The sequence below is a fragment of the Mastacembelus armatus genome, chromosome 14 (assembly GCF_900324485.2).
Source record: "Mastacembelus armatus chromosome 14, fMasArm1.2, whole genome shotgun sequence".
NCBI classification, from domain to species: domain Eukaryota; kingdom Metazoa; phylum Chordata; class Actinopteri; order Synbranchiformes; family Mastacembelidae; genus Mastacembelus; species Mastacembelus armatus.
In genome coordinates this window covers 14,984,988-15,007,977 of record NC_046646.1, presented here as the reverse complement: position 1 = coordinate 15,007,977, position 22,990 = coordinate 14,984,988, and the positions used below count along the sequence as shown (strand labels likewise).

Sequence of the window (22,990 nt, the reverse complement as noted above, 5' to 3'; positions counted from 1 at the left end):
ATTCAATTCAACTGGGAATGCACAATCAGAGTTTGTTCTATGTATAGTAAATGATATACATTAGACAATAAAGATCTTAATAAACTTTGACTTAACCATTACAATACCTGATAGGTAAGAAATGGCAAAAATGCTATTAAATGCCTATTAATATGTTATTAATCTAATCTAATCTAATCATCTAAGCAGAAGCACAGTATTTTTGGATAGATTTGATTGATCTGATTGCTTTCTGTTCTTTTGTTCATTTTAAGCCTTTGTGTTTTGTGTGTAGCCAGTTGTCAAACTTTTTCCACTGAGACATTTTGCTGTTGCACAGAACCTCTAAAGTTCTTGCTGTTGGCTGACTTCTGCAGTTGTAGTTCAGTATTTTGTTCATTGTGGGGTTGAAGGGGAAGTTGTCCAAATCCCATCTAAGCCTTCCTGCCACAGATCAGGGCTACAGTGACAGCCTCTCTCCACAGGTAATATAAAATATTTTAGACAACCGATAAAAATATTATTGTAGTAGTCCTAATTTAAGGTATGTGTAATACATGCTAAACAAAAAGATATTGGATTGAAGGCAAAAATAAATAATAAAAAAAAAAAAAAAAAAAAACTCATGGTGACATCCCTACTTAATACCGAATCAAAAAATGTAATTAATTAATAATGCTGCTACTATTACTACTACTACTACTGGCAATAATAATAATAACAACAATGTTGCTTACAGTGATGTGAGCCATAAAGTACAACTTTGCATGAAGTAAGAACTTTCTGGTAACTGAGGCAGGCTTACTGTGCATGTCTCTCCTCGGGCCTAGACAATAAAACCCCATGGTGAGAGCTGTATGTCGCCCTTTTTCATCTCTGCACACATTCCCCATGGTGAGAGCAACACAAAGATAAACACGGTAATGCAACACGTGGGCAACTAAAAGCCTTGCAAAAAAAAAAAGCTACCATTAAAACCATAGAAGGCATCCATCCTTTTAGAGCTCGTTTTTTTTTTTTTTTTTTTTTTTTTTTTTTTTTGATGACTTTGATGTGTCAGTGGCCCCCACACTAACCATGTCTACTGTAATTCAACATCAAATTATGCCGAAACGTTAACCGCTAATGGAAAGACAGGATGTTGTGGCTGAGCTGTCAGAAGCTGGTTCTAACATTATCTTCCGGATCCTCCTCTGCCACCGACTCACACATCCACACAGACCACCTCTTGCTCCTCCAATACCACCACCATGAATGCATCTATGTAGTGAACCATTTAACTACACTGAAGCTATAAGGAGGGCATGTACTGCATTTATACACAAACACATTTATAAGGAAGTTATTGGGCTTCAGCATGTACACTAATATACAGTGGCTGCAGCAAAATATTAGACTGGACAAATATTGCTTTCATTGCTAATCAGTTACAACAAACTCCATTACACTTGCCCATTTAGACTATAATAATAACAAAGCATGAAAATCCTAACTCCTTCCCACTGCCAAAATGACAAATAATAACCCAAAGACAAAATGTACCATGTTGAGTGATATTGTTTTAGAAAGTACATAAATCTAGTGTTTTAATTAAAAAACAAATCTTACCACATGTTCCAAAACAAAATATTAGAGCTTTATAACCTAATGACAACGCCTTGATGGTACCTCGCTCCTACAACAATCCCCCTGCCTGACAGCCAGAACAAATTAAGTCATGCCCAGCATCTGGTCTATATGTGATTGCTGATTATTTGTGACCCTAAGTGATGGAGAGCACTGTGAGCCTGACTGACACTAACAATGCTAATACAAAAAAAGTGTGCAGTCTCTATTGCTCTAACTCTCACTGCTGCTCTTACTTCACAGAGTAAAAAAACACAACCATCAGGGTGTTTCCTCTTGCAGCTGAGTTGAGACCCAGCACCGAGGGGTTTCGCCTTGTTTACAGGCTACTGCTTACCCAATAACCGCGTTCTCTTCCTCCCTGCTCCTTCTCCAGCAATGGCTTTTATTGCACACTAGCAGCATGTTTAGTGACCATGTTGCTTTCACTCGTCTTTCCTACTTTTACACTTCTTCTCCATGAAAACACATGGGAGTTTCTCCACAAGACACCGCTCTTAAAGTGGCATCTAACATGCCTTCGAGAGGTGCAAAGTGTCCTGAAACGTCATATTTTTAAGTGCTCTAACTTTTCTGAAATTGCGCTTGAATGGAAGTGAAAATGCTGGTGTATAATGTTACAAGGAAAAGGAATGCATCACTTCCAAAGTAAATTTGCAAAGAGGTTTTGAATCATTTATGTTATGAAGACATTTTAAACACTTTTTTTAGATGATATTTAAGAGGTTCTTCTGACTTGCAGCCTACCAGTTTATCACATTAAAATATTAATTTTGCACAATTTCTAGAACTTGACCTCAACATGAACTAAAGTTAATTCATGGGCCAGTGTTTCTGTGAGCTGCCAATCACTATTTAAAGATTGCGTTTAATGATTACATGTAGCTCTAACCATAATCTTGAATCTCATAATTTATTTGATTCATTTTAAATGTCACATTGACAGCAATAGCGAGTGGTGACCAAATATTTCTACCTAAATGATACAGCATATTTTTGTTCGGATACCAAAATACTATATAGAGAGAGTTGAAAATAATTATTCTTCATTCTTTGTCCTTTATCTGACAGATCACTGCTGCATTTTCCAATTAGATTTCTCCAAAGTAAAAGGCATGGTCACATTTAATGAATTTGTTAGGTGGCCTTACAGGGTTTATGGGTCAGAGGTGACTTTGACCTGAGACCCCTCAGGTCTCAAAAACTGCTCAAAAAAGCAGCTAATTAAATATGACCACAATCTATCTGAAAGATGATTTCTTTACTCTTGTGTTGTATTTATTCTTGATTTAGGGGAAAAAATGGAAGGCAAGCATTCAAAGACACCAGGAGGCCAATATTTTATGGTCTTTCACAATGTTGGCATCCGAAAATGTCACTTCCAGTCAATGTCAAATTTGTAAAGCCCTTAATCATAGTAAAAGTGTCAGGCCTTCACTGGTTCAACAAGGACATCGCTTGAAGAGAGCAAAACCTGCAGGGAAAATGGGAGAAACCTTCTGAAAGATAAAATATAGGTAGCCATTACAGGGCTAAGTGGCACTAAACGGATAGTATGACAAAACAGCAAATCAATGATACGGGCAGGATAGCAGCTTAGAGAAGCACAGCAACTTTCTGATGGGAGCACAGCATTACACAAGGTAGCATCTAGTGACTTTAATTATTATTTTGATGATCATTTAAAATATTTAATTTATGGGGATAAACTAAAAAAAACAGATAAAGGTATTTGAAATCGTCATGTGTCCATATAAGCACAACTGCAGCAGTGAAAGTCAAAAATCAAAAAATAGCCTTTGTCCACACTTTGTTTATTCCGGTTAAGAATTATGTACTTGTTATTATTGGGCAAATTAAAAATGTTATTTATCATAGGTTATATATTGTTCTCATGTATCTGTTACTCTGTGGCACTATATATTTTTTTCCAGTATTCTTTTGTTTGGTGGGATTACTGGCATTGTGCAAATGTAAGTGTTTTTCTTTCAGCCAGTACTACGTGGAGCTCTTTAAGTCACCTGGTTTAGCAGGAATGATTCCTGTCAGGCTGAGTCCCTGCGCTTCCTGCGGTCTTGCTCCATTCGTTCAGACCAGAAACACTGATTCATAAGCCTCATCAGTAAACAAGGCCCGGTGACTCAGCGGAAGGAAAAACACATTCTGCCTGTCACATTTGAAAGTCAATGAGCTCTAGTGTTCTTTGATACATTGCACCGGCCAGCCACGAAAAAAAAGCAAAAAAAAAACAAAAACAAAAAAAAACGGAAAACATAGTGTAGCCTACATTCAGACAGTTTCACCAGTCTTTCTTTTAATCTTTTTTTTATGTTAAGTTTTAATGAGTTGTTGACACTGATGAACCCAAACATCTGCTGGACCCTTACAGTTCATGATGGGATAAAACCAATTAGACAGCACCACCCCTGAGCTGGAGTTTGTTGGCTCTCAAGCATGTGTGAAACTCATCAGCTCAAGCTTCATCTGCCAGCTGACTTCCCAGTGGATCATTTCTCCCTGCCTTTGTCTCCACATTGGTCTACACAGCCGTTTGTATTGTCAAGGTTGTCTTTAAAAATGGGATTGTTGATAGATTAAAAACTTACTATACATTAGCAGAGTTAGAATACAGATCCAGATCACCTGAAGGCCATGATTTACATTTTTGAATTAGCTTCAGGCAACGTTGTGAGGGCCTGCACAGCCTTCTCTGCCTTGTACAAGAATTATTTGATTTACTTTAGTTGAAGTGTGTTAAACATATTTTCTAAGCTAACAACTCTGAGTAGACTTGTGCAGTAACTATGAACATATTCTGCCCTCAGGGAAGAATGCTTTTACTGTGTATGGTAAACAATCTTTGTACCCATAAGAAAGATATTAAAAACAGCAGGATAACTTTTATCATCATTTTAATGTTACTTTAATGTGCTCATATTAAATTGCAACTGATATCATAGTAAAAACCCATAAAAACTGATAAAAAATAAAATGATTTTCTTATAAAATCATCTCTTTTTTTTTCATTATGAAGTTTGGTGTAGTATGTTGCTATTGGCAGTCTGTTTGAATGGCTGTTGCTGGGGTCATTTTACATTTTTAAATCCCATGAAAGACAAAATATAAAAATACAGCACATTTGTTCATTCTTCAACACTATACAACCTTCCCTGTTTGTGGCACTCAGCACCAAGCCCATTCATCCACATAACACACACTACATAGCTTAAGGCTTTGTAATTCCTTAAACAAACTGGTCACCATAGTTTTTAGAAAACATAGCAGTAAACGATGCATTTATTTGGGACTATTTGTATCCACTGAATAGTACAGTGTTGATATATTATTGATCATTTCCAGTACCAAAACAGTGTATGTGGAATTGATTCAAAATAAACCATACCGGCTGTTTTTATGGTAATGAAGGAAATGTCATGCAGTGGCTCATTTATGTTTTTATTTCACTTATTTATTTTACAACAATCGAGATCTTTGGCACAGAGTAATATGATCTATCATGCATGGGCTACGCAGACAGTATTTGTTAATAGGATCGATTTATTGTCATTTTGCCTGTCACAAAACGTGGAATATCATCCCAGATTGGATATTTTTTAGTGGTGCCAAAAGCACCACCAGATTCCTGTCCACTGTGGTCCAGTGGTCCAATTAGGAGTTGTGATTGGAATTTTGTAGATTTAGCAGTTGATTAAAATGAGCTAGAAATTCATTATTCAAAGAAAAGCAGGTTTCCCCTGACAGATGTCGAAGGCACACTCAAAACTGTTTTTTTTTTTTATTTCTCTTTTGAAACTTACATTCTGGATCCACTTTTTCATCCTGAAGAACTGTTTGCTTCATCTCTCTCTGTCCACACATTTCCTTTTTTCACTTCTTTATAACAGTGCGTTCACACATACAGATACAAAGTAATTGGCAGTATCTGGCCTCTCATCAATCTGTAGTTCCGGGGGGTGTTAAGCATGTAATTTGCATACTCAGTCCTGATTGAACAGTTCTTTTCAGATGTATTTACCACCAACAATACACAAACAATGGTGGCAATTTGTTTCCACACACTGTTCTTCTTACATATGTCATGGTAATGACATATCACAGAACTGGGATGCCAAAGACTGTGGCAGTCAGTCAGTTTTCCTCCATTTAGTTTAAAATTCTTTCACACACAGCTTAGTGGTGTGGGCTAGTAAACAATTCTGTGCTTTAGTTTTTGCTGGAATTAAAATGATCGTGATTGGCTCTTGTTCGGCTGACACTCGCACTCAGAATTTATTTGCATCAAGTTGAGCCTTTCTCAGCTTTCCCTGTAGTGTTTCTGGGTGCTTTTTGAATCTTTCGAGCTCAGCAGGGGGGTACAGGACTGAAAAACCAGGTCTCATTCATAATGAATAACAGCATCACTAGCCAGGCTTTGTGAATCCATATGTGTGAACAGCCCATAACACCTTATTTCATTATGTGTAGTCTTATCAACAGCCAGAAATTGCTTTTTTTTATCACCTTTTAATAACCCCAGAAGTTTTTTTTTAGTCCATTCCCAGGCAATCAGAGCAGCATGGGAGGTTTCTAACCAACCAGTACCACAGCGGTTTCATATCAATGCAGCCCTGCCACTTCAACAAGGAAAATGTCACTTTTGATATCTCCCTGTGGTTATTGTCAGGATGGGGAGTCTAACCCGGCTAATGAAGTAAAGAGGGAAAAACTGTGGGTGGAAAAATGGTCTCTGGTCAAGCTCTGTATACTCAACAACCCCACTTGATGCTATTCCATTTTTTTTGTGTATTTGTATACTATATTATTTCCCCTTTTCTGTTTTTGTGCCCTGCCATTGATTGTGTCATTATATTTGAGTCTATACATCAGATTTATTTTGACAGTATCTTTAAGAATTTGTACTCTTCTTCTTGGAGATATTAAGAATGCACAGGCATGTTTGTTTGTCAAGAGAGCTTGCTGCATAACAATGACAGCATGAGTACAACACTAGCACGTGTTACTCATTAGACATTTAATGACTTACAACGATGCGCTCGCCAGCACTGTCACTATTTCATGTCATGGTGTGTGGCCTGTGAAAAGACATAAAAGAGAAGAGTTCCCAATAAGAGCTTTGATCAGCTTATGTGTGCAGTGTTATCACTGCGTGTACAGTAATGAATACACTGCCATCCAGCTAATTCATCAAAAAAATCTGCAGCAGACCTTTAACTCACAAATGGTAACACACAATGAGCTGTTGGTCATAGATCACACAGCGATACCATTGCTTCACAGTGACTTTACTTTATCTTCATGGCTTTTATACTCATTTGTTCTCACCCTCGTCTTTGTCGTGTATTTGTCCTCTCACCCAGATGCTCCCACCACCACCCCTAAACCTACCACAGCCACCACCACCACCACCACCATCACAACCATCATCTCCTACCCTGAAGCCAATCAAGGTACAGTATCGCCCTCACACAACCTGTTTATCGATGTGTGTGTATGTGTGTTTGTGTTTGTGTGTGTATGTGTGTGTGTGTGTGTGTGTATTCGCTCCCTTATTCACAGCACAGCCTTTATTCACTCCATGTGCCTCCATCTTCACACCATGGCAGCAGTCATATTTGCGTGCATGTTTTCCTTACCTATGCGTGTTAAGGTCACAAAGATTCATTTACCATTTTTTATTTAACAGTTAATTCTATGCATCATTTGACAGGTTTGAGATTGAGAAAATGAATACTAGGCAAAGTGTCACTTGGGCAGGGCTTTCAAGTCAGGCTTGCATAAAATTAGGTGAAAAAAAAGTTTGTTTTCTCTCCCCTGCTCCACAACACAAGAAATACAGTCATTACTGTTGTAAATGGTAGGTTGTCATTGCAGTGTGATGTCACCTTAACTGCCACGATGGGAAAAGCTAAAGCAAATAAATAGCTATGATGGTTATTAATGATGACCCATGTACAATAAATGCTCTGAGAGAATTATAGGAGATTCATAATTACGCTATATCATCACAGCAGACACCAGAATTGCCTTTTATATGAAACACATCTCGTTCATAAAAAAGTCAATTATAGAAGATAGGAGGAGAGTGGCAGTAGGAGTGAACAATGAACATGAGCTCTTCAAAATTAGGCCTTTGTGAAATAAGCAAATTTTATCTTGCTCTTTCAGCAGCAGAACTCTAAGGCTATTGTGAGTATAAATCTCCAAAAGGTGCAGATAGAAAACATCACTTTATGCCTTTATGCCAAATGCAATCAAAGCCTCTGACAGATCGCTCAATTGGAACAAATCTCACGAGGCTGGGAGAAATCACAGGCATTGTGCCTGATTATGCCATCTGATTGGATTAAAGAGAATACCTATCTATGGAGTCTGATTGATAGCTCCTTTGCCTCGGATCAAGCAGTGCAGAGTCTGCACGGGTCTGTTCTGACTATAACTATCCTGACTGAGTCACGCTGAGATCTCTGCTGGTTTGCAAAATGATCGCATTTAAGTCTAATGTGCCCGCTGAGAATAATAGTTACTTTATAGGTAAATAATGGAATTTTTTCATAATTATAATAACAATGAATTACAGTAAGGCAAGGTAACTTTTCAATGAAGAAATCATTTTTCTTGCAAAGAAAAACTGGAAATCATAAGTAATACATTTCAGCTTTGCTTATGGTGCCATATGTCAGCCAGATAATGCTGTGTGGCTGGCATTACGTTTGACTCTCATGTACATGTGATACTGTTACACAACTTTGTAGCATGTAACATAAATATCAATACGCATGCTATTCACAAAAATGAATTAACACAGCATGCTGTACTTCACCAGAAGGCATATTTACTGTTTTCTGACTTTTGAGTTTTTTTAGAGGAAATGTTGGTTTAATTATTAGACACATAACAGTAGGACTTTCCCGATAAAGGTTCCCCCCTCGATCTCAGTCATTTAATAGTATCTGCTGAATGTGCGATACTAAATCGCAGTCCGATACTTGTATTTCCCTAAATAATACATTTGCACAGTGCACACTTCAAGTACATTAACATTATTCAAATCAATCTAGTGTATATACTTGACAGTTGAATAGCTCTGCAATGCATTAAGAAAATAATTGCCTGTATCCAAGCTGTTCCTTAATGTTTTTATGCTAAACACACTAAAAATGTTTTTATATGGCTCTTTTGACAATTACACTTAGTGCAGCATTGATTTTCATTTGATTTCTAACAAAATAACCAAGTAAACAAACTAAAACAAGTCTCAAATACTTCACTCCCATTTAGTGCAGCACAATACTGTTTACAATAGTAAAACTGGAACACTCAAAACAGCTTAACTTCACAGTGACAACAAATATAAATCAAATTCCACATTACATATTAAGATGAGTGAACTCCCTGGTTTGTGAGTGGTTTGGTCTGTTACTGCCACCTGCCAATGCTTCCATTGCAGGTATTAGAATACATTGCACTGCAAATAGTCTTCTCCTTTTACAGTGTTTGTGTTACAGCTGATGTAAAACAAAGGAGCGAGCTTAGGTTCCTGCTCAATAAAGCCGATTTTGATCAATGCCTCAATCTAGCCCTTACCCAATACCAGTCTTTGAGATCAGATCAATACATCTCTACATAACAATCTAGCTACTCTCAGTCATCACACATAATTATGATGCCTTTAAAGCAACTGCCCAAGGAGAGAAAATGAAGGGAAATTCGATGTACCATTATCCTGTAATTGCTACTTGTGTCCACAGCGACTGCTGTTCAGTAAACGTTTTACTGTCACATTATAACACCTGTATTAAACAGAAGAGATTCACAAAATTGCATCTCTCATAGCACTGCCTGCATTTTTCATGACAGTGGAAGAATCTTAAAGTGAAGTACTGAGAGAGACCCTAAGATAATTAATAATTTTTTTAAATTGTCAAGAATTAAAGGTAATATATGTGTTCTTTAAGCCACGATGTGATCACCAAATTACTGAAAACTGAGAATACAACATCTTTAAAAATTAGACTAATGGGGCAAAAAACACAAGCCATGAGAGTGTTACTTGCACTTCATGAGCAGTTACTCTCAGGTATAAAACTATAGTAAATGCTTAAGTGTAGAAGTTCATTTTTCATCATGAGAATAGTATGTGACAAAATAAGTCCAAGTCCACATAAATGCTTGTCCACCAGCTATTTGGAGCCTTTAAGCACATGTCCGTCTTCTTTAGGGAATAAAGGTGGTGAATGAGCCCTGGTCATATAAAAATAAGGTGAACTTTGAGGTTATATATAATGATTACTGATTAGTTGGCTGTGACTAAAGTAATTCACTAAAAGTAAAATACTGAGAAAACCAACAAAAACCAAGAAAAGGCTTTTACTGTAATAAACATTTATAATATATGACCATCTCTGCAGTTACTAAAAATAACAGTAGAGTATGTTGGCAAATTATTTCCCTTATGAACATGCCTTATGTTGGGCTGCAGCCAATGTCTGCAGTGCCAATATTTTCAGGTTGAAACAACCCACTTACAGTTACTGCCAGATGTCCCTTCTTTGCTTTATACTATCACGGGCGCTCCATTATTACTGTGTATATTGATTGAAGGCAGCAGACTCATATCCTCCTGAGACATGGAAAAAGTTTGGCTTTAGCAGTAATTTCTAGACAAAATAACTCTACTGAATAAAAAAAAAATGTCACAGTAAATGTAGAAATGCCAGAACTCATGTGGTGATGGACACACCCAAACAAATAAGATGTAACTGGAATGGCCGGTATGTCCTCTACTCAGGGCTACACATTTCATTGTAGGCCACATGGATATTGAAATGCAGAAGAGAGACATGTCCCCCACAAAGGACAAAAATGCATTATCGAGTCTCATGAGGATAAGGCCATAATACGCTCTGCCATTTGATTTCATTTACCCACAGTGTGCCTCACAGATCAGAAACCCTCTGCCAATTGAATGTATCAGAGTGGGACTGGTTTTTTTTTTTGTTTTTTTTTTTATCAATTTCCCATTAGAGGGACAGAATAGAGCACTTTAAAAAATCTATTACAGCCATAACACATGTCTCTAAAGTGCTTGGCAGGATTTAGAAAGTGACATGGGGAAATGACTAAATTGCTATTTTTACTGCTAAATAAATTTCTAAATGGAGATATCATGCTGACCAGCTCCTGAAATTAGGACATATTATTAATTTCTATTCAGTCACCTGTCACTTTTTATAATTTTCCAAACACTTTTCAGGAACTAAATATTCTTTTTCTCTTTTTTTTTATAACCCTGTGTTTCTTTTACTGTGTTTGGCCATGTTCTTTTTTTCTGTCATTACCATGTCAGTGTGGAAGAAAGATTTTCCTTGAAAAGCAACATTTTGTAGTGCATTCTCGCCGCAGGGGCAGCAGTCTATTATATTTTTAGCGGTAGTCATGATGAACAAGATCTATTGTGAAATGCAAGTCGACAACCACAGAACAAAAATGCACTGCTGTCTTGGTAGGAGTTCATCCTCTCACATATTCTATCTCTCTTATCCCATCACCTTTCTCTTTTCTATCAGCACAATATGACTAATCATTTCTTAATTCAACACACCACTGAATGAACAATGACACCTAATCCCTGAATGAAGAAAATAGATAATAAATGTGTACCTTGTCCAAATAAAACAATCAGGCGTCAGACTAGCATTACTCCTAATTGATGAAAGACCATAAACTGTGCTGACAACCAATTCATTTAACCCACACTATAGACAGGACAACAAAACAGACAAGGGAAGGGAAGAGAAACAAATATCCATTAGATTTGTCAGGGTCTTAAATTACATAAACACCATCTGGTGAAGTGATTTAAAGAATTTTATGAATTTAGCTGTGCCTCCACTTTACTTTCTCCTGACTAACACATGCACACTGTGTGCTAGACAATGTGTGATATTGTTCCCGCTTAGCTCAGTTTGATTTCTTGTCCATTTTAAAATTGGAGCCAGCCAGCTGTAACTAATTTGATTAAGGTCAATAGCAACACAATAACTGCTGTTATGTGACATGGAGCCCTGGGAGAGCATCAATGATATTATAGTGCTCAGCATCATGGAAAACACTAGTCTGGAGCCCAACATATCTTCCTAATGTGGAAATTTATTGGAAGTATTGCAGAACTCCACAATGCCCAAAAAGACAAGAAACTCCTAGAACAGGGCCAGGCACTAATCAGCTGCACAATTTCGGAAAAGGACCACCAGTGAAGACAAATTTGCAACCACTGGACTCATATTTATACTATATCGCAACTGCTGGAATACACAGAATACATTTAATATTGTCATAGTATTGTTTAGTTTGTTTCAGGGTTCGTCTCAGTTCCATGTTCAAAAAACAAAAGATGAGCTACTTAAAATATAAATGTTAGACAACAGTATAAGTTACTATAGTTCCTCTGACTGAGAAATAGAGTTCCTTCCTGAATTTATTGTTTTCAACTTTTAGCTGTTCTTGCAGGAAGAAATCTGTTTTTTGAAAGAAAAAAGACAAACCCTGTTTCCCTATCAATAGAACTCTGTAGGGGATGGCAAAACTCTGGGAAATATTAGAAATCACAAGCTAAAGCTGAAATAGAGAAGGCAGGCTGGAAAAAGTGGATCCAACCCAAAAAAAAAAAAGTAATCTAGTAGCCAGCGGGGACACCCAGCAATCTGTTGGCATTTTCAGTACCACAGGGTTCCATCTAATGCATTTCTGCCAATATAATTATGATTGGCATGCAGTTATCTCTGCATGTTGAGCTGGATGTCATGTCATAGTGAGTCACCAAAGGGCTCATAGGAAGCACAGTAACTAGTCATGGAGCTGATGTGTCCGCATTATGTCTGTGAATGTCAGCGAGGACACTGCCGATGTCTCTGTTGACCTGTGAAGCTAGAGATGGTGTTTGAGAAGGAGGCTGCTCAAAAATGGACAAGCAATCACTCAGCAGCAGACATATTGAATGGTCCCACATGGCTGCCACCCACAGTGTAATGAGGGTTAGCGGGGCATGCTGTCTTACTGTTGACTGAGGCTTGCACGGACAGAGGCTTCATTTAACATTTTGCTACTAATGAGCACAAGAACAGTCTTCAAGTGGTTGCTGAGATCTAACTAAAAGAGTCCATCATTTTTTTTGATGATCTGACCCTGTTTCGCTTCATAGCAGGATCATAGACAAGGTTGCTGGACTGTGTAGTTGAAAAATCTTAAATCCCATGAAAATTAAGTCCTCCAGTCAGGCCGGTCCCCATTGTCTCATACTTTACTGTATATAAGGGTTTTTCCATTCTCTATTCTCATCTGTATGTGCGTTCACATCATCATCAGTCGTGGTGACAGTCCTGTCCCATTTCGTCTGTACCAAATCAGCACAGTAGTATGGTTCAGATGTCCAGAAGTACTGTCTCTCTGGCCATTTTATTGAGAATGCTGTCAGGTTATTAGTTTAAACCACAATACTTAGATTGTTTCGACTTTGTAAGAAAGAGGGTCTAGATCAGCTTGTGATTTCATTTTGATCTGGCTGTAATATAAATATACATTAAACAGGTGTAGCGTGTGTTCATCAACACAGTGGTAGAATTGTTAAATATAAATTCGCCCCTTACGTGTCAGGGCTGCTGAACAAGTGCAAAACAGACTACAGTAAACCAATTCAAAATGTCAAGAACCCTTTCCTGTCAAACATTATCAGCACAGTGAATACGCAACATATATTAGAAATTTCACACACAAAGTGGTCACCTAGCTTCCCCTTGGTCAACTGATAGACTACAAGCATTTCTTACATCTCCCAATCATTGAGAAAGAACAATGTCACTGTATGATCTTGATTGCTTGTCTCTTAAATACCAACAGTACTTGTGTCTATGATGGATTCCTTTAATCAGGGTCCAGCAAGTTAAGTAGTTGTTTTACACAGTTTTTTAAATGGATCCTGCGAATTGAATTTGCTTCACAGAAAATTACCTTAGTGGTAAAGGTCATTTCTTATAAACTACCCTTATTAAAAATGAGCTAGTGATGTGATAGCACAAAGGCTGGGTTAAGGCTGAATTTAACTAACTTACTATTCTTGCTTTCAGCTGAAACCACTTGTTTCAGTAGAGCAGAAAACTAGAACCAAAAGATGCTGCAACAGAAAAAAAAAAAAATCTATTTTGCAGATCATACCGTGGCTCAGTGTACTCAGCTGTACTTCAACCAAATATGCTAAGAGACCTCCAGTCTAATGACAGGCCTGTGGTATTATTTAACACTGGTATGTCTCAGCTATTGAAGGGCTTTATAGAGAAAGGGATCCTCAAAAGCTTCAGTAATTCTAAGATGGACTCACAGTTTTGAGAGGCTTACCTAAACCCAGAGCCTCTGGTATCACAGCTGAGGTGTGGTCTACTGCTCCCTAAACAATTACACATCAGGCATAGCAATGAGCACGATTCTCTCTCTTACACCAATGCATCTTTACAGAAAATTCCCCTTTCTCACGTCTCTGAGACAGAAGGCCAAAGAAATGCAAGGCACACTAATGTATTTGAAACCTTTTGAAATTGAATTGCAGCAGATAAAAATGTCCGACATGTTTTTCCTGTGACCCTAATGTTGTTTTTATTATTTCGCATTAATTTCTGTGCTTTTAGTGTGTTAAAATGTTGGCTCTTTGATGCAGACATGCTCTGATAAACACCTACAGTCATGTACATTTTCAAATAATCACCATTTGTTGGTGGGGTACCATCTCCCTCAGAAGAGTTTTTAAAAAGGATATGTGTATTTTCCCCTGCACAGTTTTGTGTTTCTGAGCTGTAATACAGAAGAGTGTAGTCTGAAGTTGCAGCTATGCCACTGACCATGTTTTGTACATTGATTGGCTTATATATAAAATCATCCTAGTCAATGTAGGCAGCCTCGCTGGCTGCTATTGCAGCAAGTTGATCAATCTCAATCACAGACAGAGCTGCAATTGAATGCTATTTCAGAGCATGGCTTCAGTCAGTGTGAGACCATAAATCAGCAGATATCCTTGGAAGCTTACAAACCATATGTAGCGCCTGAATGTATTAAATGAACTACACACAGTCATCTTCAAATAATTCTTTTATTGTTTGTGTAACTTCTATTAACATAAGCATGAATCAAAGAACCATATCAGTACATGATTTTCAAAACTACATCTTTTTTCTCTTTCTCTCTTTTTTTTTTTTTACATTAAGTTGCCTTTAAAATCCAAGTCCTAAGCAAATTCTTTAAGGTAAATTGTTATTGTCTTTATTTTTCTCTTGACCAGCTGTGCTGCTGATAGAACTTGTGAAGCAATTTAAATACGCTGTGCAGCAGGACAAATGTAACATCTACAGAGACACAAATGTTCCCAGTGGAAGTATGTGTCAAAACAAGTGCTTGTCAGATTGTCCAACAGCATCTGAGATCTCCTCTCTGACAGCAGATTTGTTTTGTGACATTCTGAAATTTGCAATCCGTCGATCACGTGGACATTGACACGCTGGCTAGATTTGCAGTAAAAGAGGTGTAAAAGATGATGCGGTGAAATGTAATGGCACCACCTGAAGGAAATTCCACTACAATAAACTACAATTAAAATTAAAGCAGAGTTTAAAGTAGTTATAAATTAAAGTGATAGGTCATTGAACCATGTTGGTGAATATTTCATTCCTGCCCAGTCATGTCAACACTGAAAAACTTCACTTGAGCTCCTGCTGTACAAAACTATCCTTTGTAAATAGTTGGTCAAGTGTTTTTCCAAGTCATACACTGTTAAATTAGGACAGCTGCACAATTATTTCCTCTTGATAGTTTGTCTTTTCTTCACCCTAAAGCTGCCAACAGCACACGATAATAGTTTCATCCATATCTCTTCAAGCAGTAGCCATACTCCCCTCTTGGTGGAACGTCCAGTGTGTGCAGTGCAAAGTCTATTTGTGCGTGTGTATGTACGTGCGTGTGTGTGTAAGCTTGTGTTTATCGCTGCACTGCCTTTGGTTCCCTTTGATTTCCCTTAAGCCTTATGTCTTTTGTCATGTTCTGGTCTTCTGAATGCTTGCTTATGGGTGTCATTTGTTTTCTCCCCCTGCCCTGCTCCCTCCCTGCCTCCTCCCCCATTTCTTCTTTATTTGCATGATGTTCCTCCTGTTCCACACCTCCCTCCACAACTGCCATGTCCGTCTTCTTGTGTGCTCAGACACTGCGCCCAGCACTGAACCTGCAGCTCATGGTTGGTATCTCTATTTTCCTCTTTATCTCTCTCTTTTTTTTTTTTTTAAATGTGTATCCTGTCTCTGCAGCATGTCTACCTTTACTGTTGCACAGACATTTTTGTATCAGGCTGCCTAGTCTGGAAATGCTCAGCTGTGTGCATGGTACCAGTCATTTATTGCGCATACAGACCTGTCTTTTGATGCCACAAAGCAACCTGTCAAGTAATTATCAAGGTATTTTTATTTCTTGTTGCATTATTGCCACAAAGATGTTTATACTGGTGTTACTTCATAAAGCCAGACACAGCACAAACACTTTTTTCCCGAAAGCATCTCCTTCTCTCTGGAACCACACTTGGGAAATGGTTGCACCAACTAACCAATTACAGTTTTTCCCTGAAGGTGCCACAGAGGAATAAAACCCACTCTGAGGGCCAGGAATGATTAGATCGACAGCATGAGATGATTTTGTGCTGAGGCAAAAATAGACTTCATTTAGTCGTTTCCATTAATTTGAATGAAGATGATACACATCATTTTCTCATTTTACCTAATTTGCATCCCTTTTTCATCATTTTGTATCTGCAGTGTCATAATTTGTGTAAACAAATTCATGAACATGCGGTCACATGCTTTTTGTTAAGCATGTGCTTGGTTTTGCTCCATCAAGAAATTCCAAACTGACTTCATTCGCCAGCTTTAATGACCAAATTATGGGACTGTAATGCAAAAATGAGCCATGGGCCCGCATTATGCCCCTGTTTGTGGTCATTTAGTCAAACAAGATTATATGAATCACATAAAGTTTCACACTGGTCATCAAGACAAACACTAATCAAGTTACCACAAGCCAAGAGAGAGTGTGATTCTTTGAGCGCCCCTGAGGGTCTGGAAGCAAATTCCTACTATGCCCAAATGATAATGGAGTTTTGGCTGCCACAAACTGTAGTATAATTTCTATATTTTGTTATTTTTAGTTTCTTTATACTAGATATGAACTAAAAAAAGACTGGGCCTGATAGGCTTAGGGGTCTGTGATATGTAAACAACATAACTCTCTTCAATAGAACACATTAAAAGCAGCCATCTTATTATTTCTAATTCTAAAATATGAATATGGTCATAATTCATGGAACTAATCAATTTAATTGTCAAAGTGGTAGAGACAGGTTTGAAATGCTTGTCTCTACATTATGTGGCATTGGTCATAGTTCTTTTACTGAATATCTGCCAGTTCAATTTGCAATGTAAGCTTCAGTGTAGAAGTGAGAGACAAATGAATCTATGACTCTAATACCTTTATGTTATATTGTATATATAGTATATTTCCAGATGTTTTTCAAATGCATCAACTTAAATTGTAAAATTAGTTGCTTGACTTGCAAAGCTATTTTGCAAAGCGTTTCCATTGCTTATGGAAGGTTTCTAGTGTGCACTGCATTGAATCTATTGCATATGATGCAGTTACAGGTTGAATCTGTTACTGAATGCCACTATGTACATGTATAAGTCAATTTTATTGGTGGATATAAATGACAGATCTTTTCATTTAAAGGTGCTTTAAAGCCATACTATACTTGTGTGTGCAGATTTTGATTTTAGTGATGATTATAGTGGATTTTGGTTCATTTTGGCTTGGCTCATTGTCCTGCTTGGCCTTGTGGACTCGGACACAGGTATCATTCTTACAGACTCTCCATATATTAGTTATAATGTGAATTACTATTATATTAACTCTCTGGCCACAACTTTACTGTTGTGGTTCACTCTCACTGCTGTCATTGTGGTATTTTGGGCATCAGCAGGCAGCTGAACCAATTGAACACCAGAAGCTCAGCATAAAGCAGCAGACACACACCTTTAGCAACTAGCTGGTGAACAAAGTGGAGCATAAAGCAGTTGAAAGAGGCAGATATTTTCCCTTAGTAGCACCTAAACTGAGCTAAGTGAATATCAGATTTATTAATCTAACAGGCAAAAGGGAATAAAAATGAATATTCCAGTACACCATTTGGGCCTCATAAAATATTTGAAAAGGGCAAAAGAACATGGCTATAACCAGATGAATGGAGTTACATGGTAAAATGGTTAGATGGATTGATGGATTTCATTAATGCATACACTGCTTGAATATACATTAGTTCAGGTGTTGTGCAGAATATTTTAGTCTAATTAAAACCCATTTTTTTCATAAAACTTATGCTGGTATAAAATTGGATTTTCAAAAAGTTGAGCATGACTGAACCTCCTAGTACTGTAGTTTGAGAAGGGACTGTCTGAACCAAGAAGTCATCACTGCCATTGAATGACCTGATAATATCTCAGAGTACTATTATATAATTAGGTCAGCCCATAACTTAGTATAATGGCCATTCCAGTCTGCTACATATTGTGTTTACATTCAGTCAGACACAGAGGCAAGTGTTTGAAAGCATCTAAAAAGCCATAAGAGACTTCTGCTTTTTGCCAGACCATACACTGCTTTGTTCAAGTCCGAGTCCTTGTTTACCTAATCTATACAATGGAGGTGGTGAGTGCAAATTTAGCATGACCTACAGAGCCACAGTAGTCACATTTATGGGAAATATGCCATGTTTAAATGAATTATCCTTCAATCAAAATAATCAGTGGAACAGGTTGTCCACTCCTGTCAGGGTGGCAGGAGTGTGTGTTTCTAAATGAGACATATAATAAATTGCTTTGTATGAAAGTGGTATATAAAAACTAGTATTTATATTTTCCCTAGAGTTATCATTTTTCTTCAGGTATTAGAAATTTGTACATAGCGCAAAAAAAACAAACCAGCTACAAACTCATGAAGTGGCTTCAAAGCGAGAAGCCCTTAGTTTCATGCAGTCTGTGCATTTTAGAGATGGTTTATAATAGTGGAGACGTGTATGAATATGCTTTCTTTTAGATTTCCCCATTTCCCCATTAATTAGAACTACAGTATGCTGTAGACCTACATTAATACTAGAAGAAAAGCTGAACCTGGCACATCTTCTGCTGCATGTAGTTCATCACCATCTGTCAGTGTTCCCTGTTTTCTCATGCAGCAACACAACCCACTGTGTCTTTTCAGTGTTTTTGCTGTTTTCAGTCTCAACATCCAGGTTAAGCTAGTTGGAGAAATTCCATTCAGTTAATTGTAATTAATAATTTAGGTGTCAACAGGCCTATCTCCAAAAGTCCAGGAGTATTTAGAAAATGCAAATTCCTGTGTATATTTCCATGCTCCGTGTGTGACACCAAGACAGTGCCTGTTAAAAAACATCAGCACTGACCAGCTGGCTCCCAATATCCTCTCAAATGTTGTTTCCATGGTGATGCCCTGCTTGTCGTGACTAAAAGAGAGGAAGCTGAGACACTGTTGAGCTTGAAGGCTCTTACCAAGATTGTCCATTTCCCTCTAAAATAGGCCAGGTACATGCGAAGAGCATGGAGGGCAGGAAAGAACAAATTAAACATACAGCTGCAAAAATAAGAGGTGCTGAGATGAGCTGGAGAACTGGGTGTTGAAACGTTTTGTTCTTATAAATTAAGTTTTATCTCAGAAGCTGAAATGAGAGAGACCCATACACTGTAAAAACTCAGATATAATAACTGATTTTATTACGCATGTGGATGGATAAACACCACTGCACTCCTCAGAAGCTTTTGTGTCACAAAGTCATTTTCCCTTGTGAGACCCACTGAGGTGAAGGTTTTCATGCAAAACAAAACCTAGAAAGAGTTGCATACATTAAATGCTCACACAATAGAATAAGTGAGTTGATAAAATCAATTTTAATGTTTTATAAAAAAGGGAACATAGGGTAAAAAATGACACAGATTTGAACAGTGTGGATAGTTTTACATTGAAACTGCAGGAATAAATTCCTGTTCATGTTTTTACTCTGCTGGTTAATGAAGACTGTGTTGGACATGCATTGAGACTTTTGGTTTGGGACTTGGTGACAGATGATAGAAGAGCAGACGGATGGCTTTGGATGGATGTACCATGTTGCTATGCCTATAATTTCCATTCATCCATCCATCCATTTTCTGCCGCTTTATCCGGGTGCCGGGTTGCAGGAGCAGTGATCTTTGCAGTGATGCCCAGACTTCTTTCTCTTGCTTATAATTTTCCAGAGAAAAAAAAAAAAAAGAGTCTCTTCTTATGATCCCGTGTGGCTGATCAATAATAGGCCTGCTGACTGGGTGTAGTCTTGTTTAGCATTACGACTGCTGCTAGGAGTGGTCGAAAGAAGATTTGCTCCATGAACAAAATCACTTCTCAAGAGTAATTTTCACCATTTTAATAATGTTCTTATAGTGCTATCAATTTTGTCTCTCTGCTATAAATGACACACTTGACATATTAAGGCGTGTAAAGTTATTGAGGCTAATGTTTTAGCAAACAATTCCCCTGTTTACGCAGCCCGCAGACACACTACAACACTACAGCACTCTACTTTTAGTTCTTCTGCTGCCTGTTTTGGCTGAAATAGTTTAGGACAGTGTGACTAAACAAAATAGCACTTTTGCAGGCTGTAATATCAAAACAGTAACCAGTACGATAACAAAACGCTCCTGTCAGTGCAGCTTTTAATTTAAAGCAGTAAAATTCTTCCACAATGATTTATTACTGTCCTCTAATGGACTGGTGACCTGTCCCCTGCTTTCCTTCCAAAAAGAGCTGAGATAGGCTCCATCAGATCCCTGTGACCCTAAATAGGAGTAAGCAGGTATAGATAGGGGATGGATGGATTTATTACTTCTTTTGTGTTGCCGAGCTGGAACCATAGCACCACTTCTAACTTTTCTCCAGTTGCACTGTGAGACAATAGTGCCCATCAACACCCCACTCAATAATCAGGGCTTTGCTTTGTAGATATGCTTTTGTCATCATCTAACCTGCGTGAGGAAAACTCACCTGGTGGTTACTTGTTTCTGAAAGTGCATGAAGGGGTCCACAGTTCAGAACCGGTACTGGAGTGGTGCAGGTTCAAGCAGCATTGACTCTTCTCATCTCAATTCCATCTTCTCACTCTTAATGAAAGGGCATGTTGGTGGAAGGTGTCAGTTGCTTTAGCTGATGGCTAGCTGCACTGACTAATTTCCTATCCGGAGAGGTGAGCGCATCTGGAAAGGACACACCTGCCAACACGGCTGTCAGTGAGTGTGTGAAAGTAGTGGGATAATTGAGCTGCACTCAGAGATGCAGTAGTGGAAAGGAATACAGCAGTATAATAACCACTTTGCTCACAGTGGGAGTACAGGACTTTTCTCTTTTACCCAAGGACTAAGCTATGACATTTGGATATCATTAAAGAGACACGTCATTCATTAAATTACAAGGACGCAATGCGCCAAGCTGCCATCAGGTATTGATGTGGAAGGAATGTAGCCATTGTTTGTCTAGTCTCTGTTGATTGCTGTATGGTGCCACCAACTTTGAACAGCATTTTTATTCATGGAGAACTTTATGTCTTTTGTGTGTTGGATGTGTGGGCTTGCACGGACCTGTGCAGAGTATAGACACCAGTGTAAAAGTACCATCCTTTTGATATGAAGGCCCTCACTGATCACTGGCTTGCTCTTTATTCCTTACATTCAGATTTGTTTTTCTTTTTTTGATTTTTGTTACAACGCAAGCATGAACTACTAATATGACTCAGTATGTTAAATATGGCTCAGGGTTAATAGACTAACATTAAGTGAATATTGCCCTTTCTGTTTACATTTTCCAAAGCATGATGGGGATATACGACCATAGGCAGAAGAAAACTTAACCATGATAAAAGTTTCAAACATTTTTTAAATTTTTGTTGAAAACCTGCATCCAAAATCCACAAATCTTTTTCTTTTCATAAAGATGTCCTATATAATAGGCCCCCAATTTTTTTGTTTGTTTGTTTTCTTTGAAGGGTTGCAGATTTCGAAGAAATCTCTTAGCAGGGCCAGATGGTACTAATGGGGCTCTGTAGCTATGACGAACTCTGGAGTTTTCATCAAAAAAACAGTTTTCTTTTTACAACAGAATAGCCCAGAAAGGAGTTCTGATTTAATTATCAAAATTTCCTTATGGAATTTTACATCATTTCCATATAGAATACAGAATCATTCTTTTAAGATGAATGTGTGTATTTAATGTGTGCACACAGAGGTGGTTGTATTTGTATTTGAGGACTTGGTGACTTGAACCCACCTTTGGGGCTCTCTTCAGATGAGGCACATATGCTGCATTAATTAGTTTCAGACACACAACTGAGTATGACAGGTGACAAACAGCCCCCCCCCCCCCCCCCACCACCACCACCACCACACCCCCCTTCCAAAACCTCTTTCTTCTCTGATAACTCACCACCTGCTGAAAGTTAAGTGAACCTCTGCAGTTCCAACTGGCTTTTCAAATGATGAAATAGACAGCAAATGACTGAAATAGACAAGGAAGTGTAGTCAGTAGTGATTTTTCTCCTCTGCTGCGTCATAGATCTGATGCATTTAATCAGTCTGAACAGCTGTTTTATTATTTATGTAGTTTTTTAAGACGGCTCTTAGCAGACAAAGGAAACACGTTGATGAGCTTTAAAGTAATTATTTATTGATTTGTTGGAATTTTTTCTCATTTTTTTGTTGTCATTGGAACCACAATGGTATGTGGTATAAAATGGGTTCCCGAAACGTGTGACCTGCATGTTCCTTGCTTTTGAATGCTCTCATTATAATTTGTATTTGGGCTCAGTGTTGCCATGACAGCAACTAAGTGTTGCAACTTTCATCTGAGACAGTTGTACTGTTTTTCTGTAGCTTGGCTGGGCCAGTGTTGGCATGGAGGAAAAACAAATAGGAAAAGGAAGGACAGAGTTTGTAGAGAAACACTTTTATTTTGTGATACTGGACATGGGCTGCATCCTAAAATGAACAGTCTTCCGTCTGGGAGGAAATTGAACAGATTATTAACTGCTCCTTCGTACTTGCTGTTTCACCTCTCTCTGCAAATGCTTCCAAGTCTTTGGTCACTCTCATGTGCCGTGTTCTTTACTTTATTTAGCTATTTATATTTATTAATATAAAAATATTTAGATGTTTATTTATATTAAAATCACAAAAAAATCCCCTCAATATGT

General features: G+C 37.9%; 1 protein-coding gene across 3 annotated transcripts in view; it reads left to right on the top strand.

Moving 5' to 3' along the window:
- cadm1a (cell adhesion molecule 1a) overlaps nucleotides 1-22,990 on the top strand; it is a 309,318-nt gene that overhangs the window by 272,445 nt on the left and 13,883 nt on the right. For 2 of the 3 annotated variants that reach the window (XM_026328919.1, XM_026328920.1), the window contains 2 exons: nucleotides 6,984-7,073; nucleotides 15,863-15,895. In XM_026328919.1, the coding sequence (XP_026184704.1) occupies nucleotides 6,984-7,073; nucleotides 15,863-15,895 (123 nt within the window). The remainder of the gene's footprint in view (nucleotides 1-6,983; nucleotides 7,074-15,862; nucleotides 15,896-22,990) is intronic. The other variant, XM_026328921.1, reaches the window with a different exon arrangement.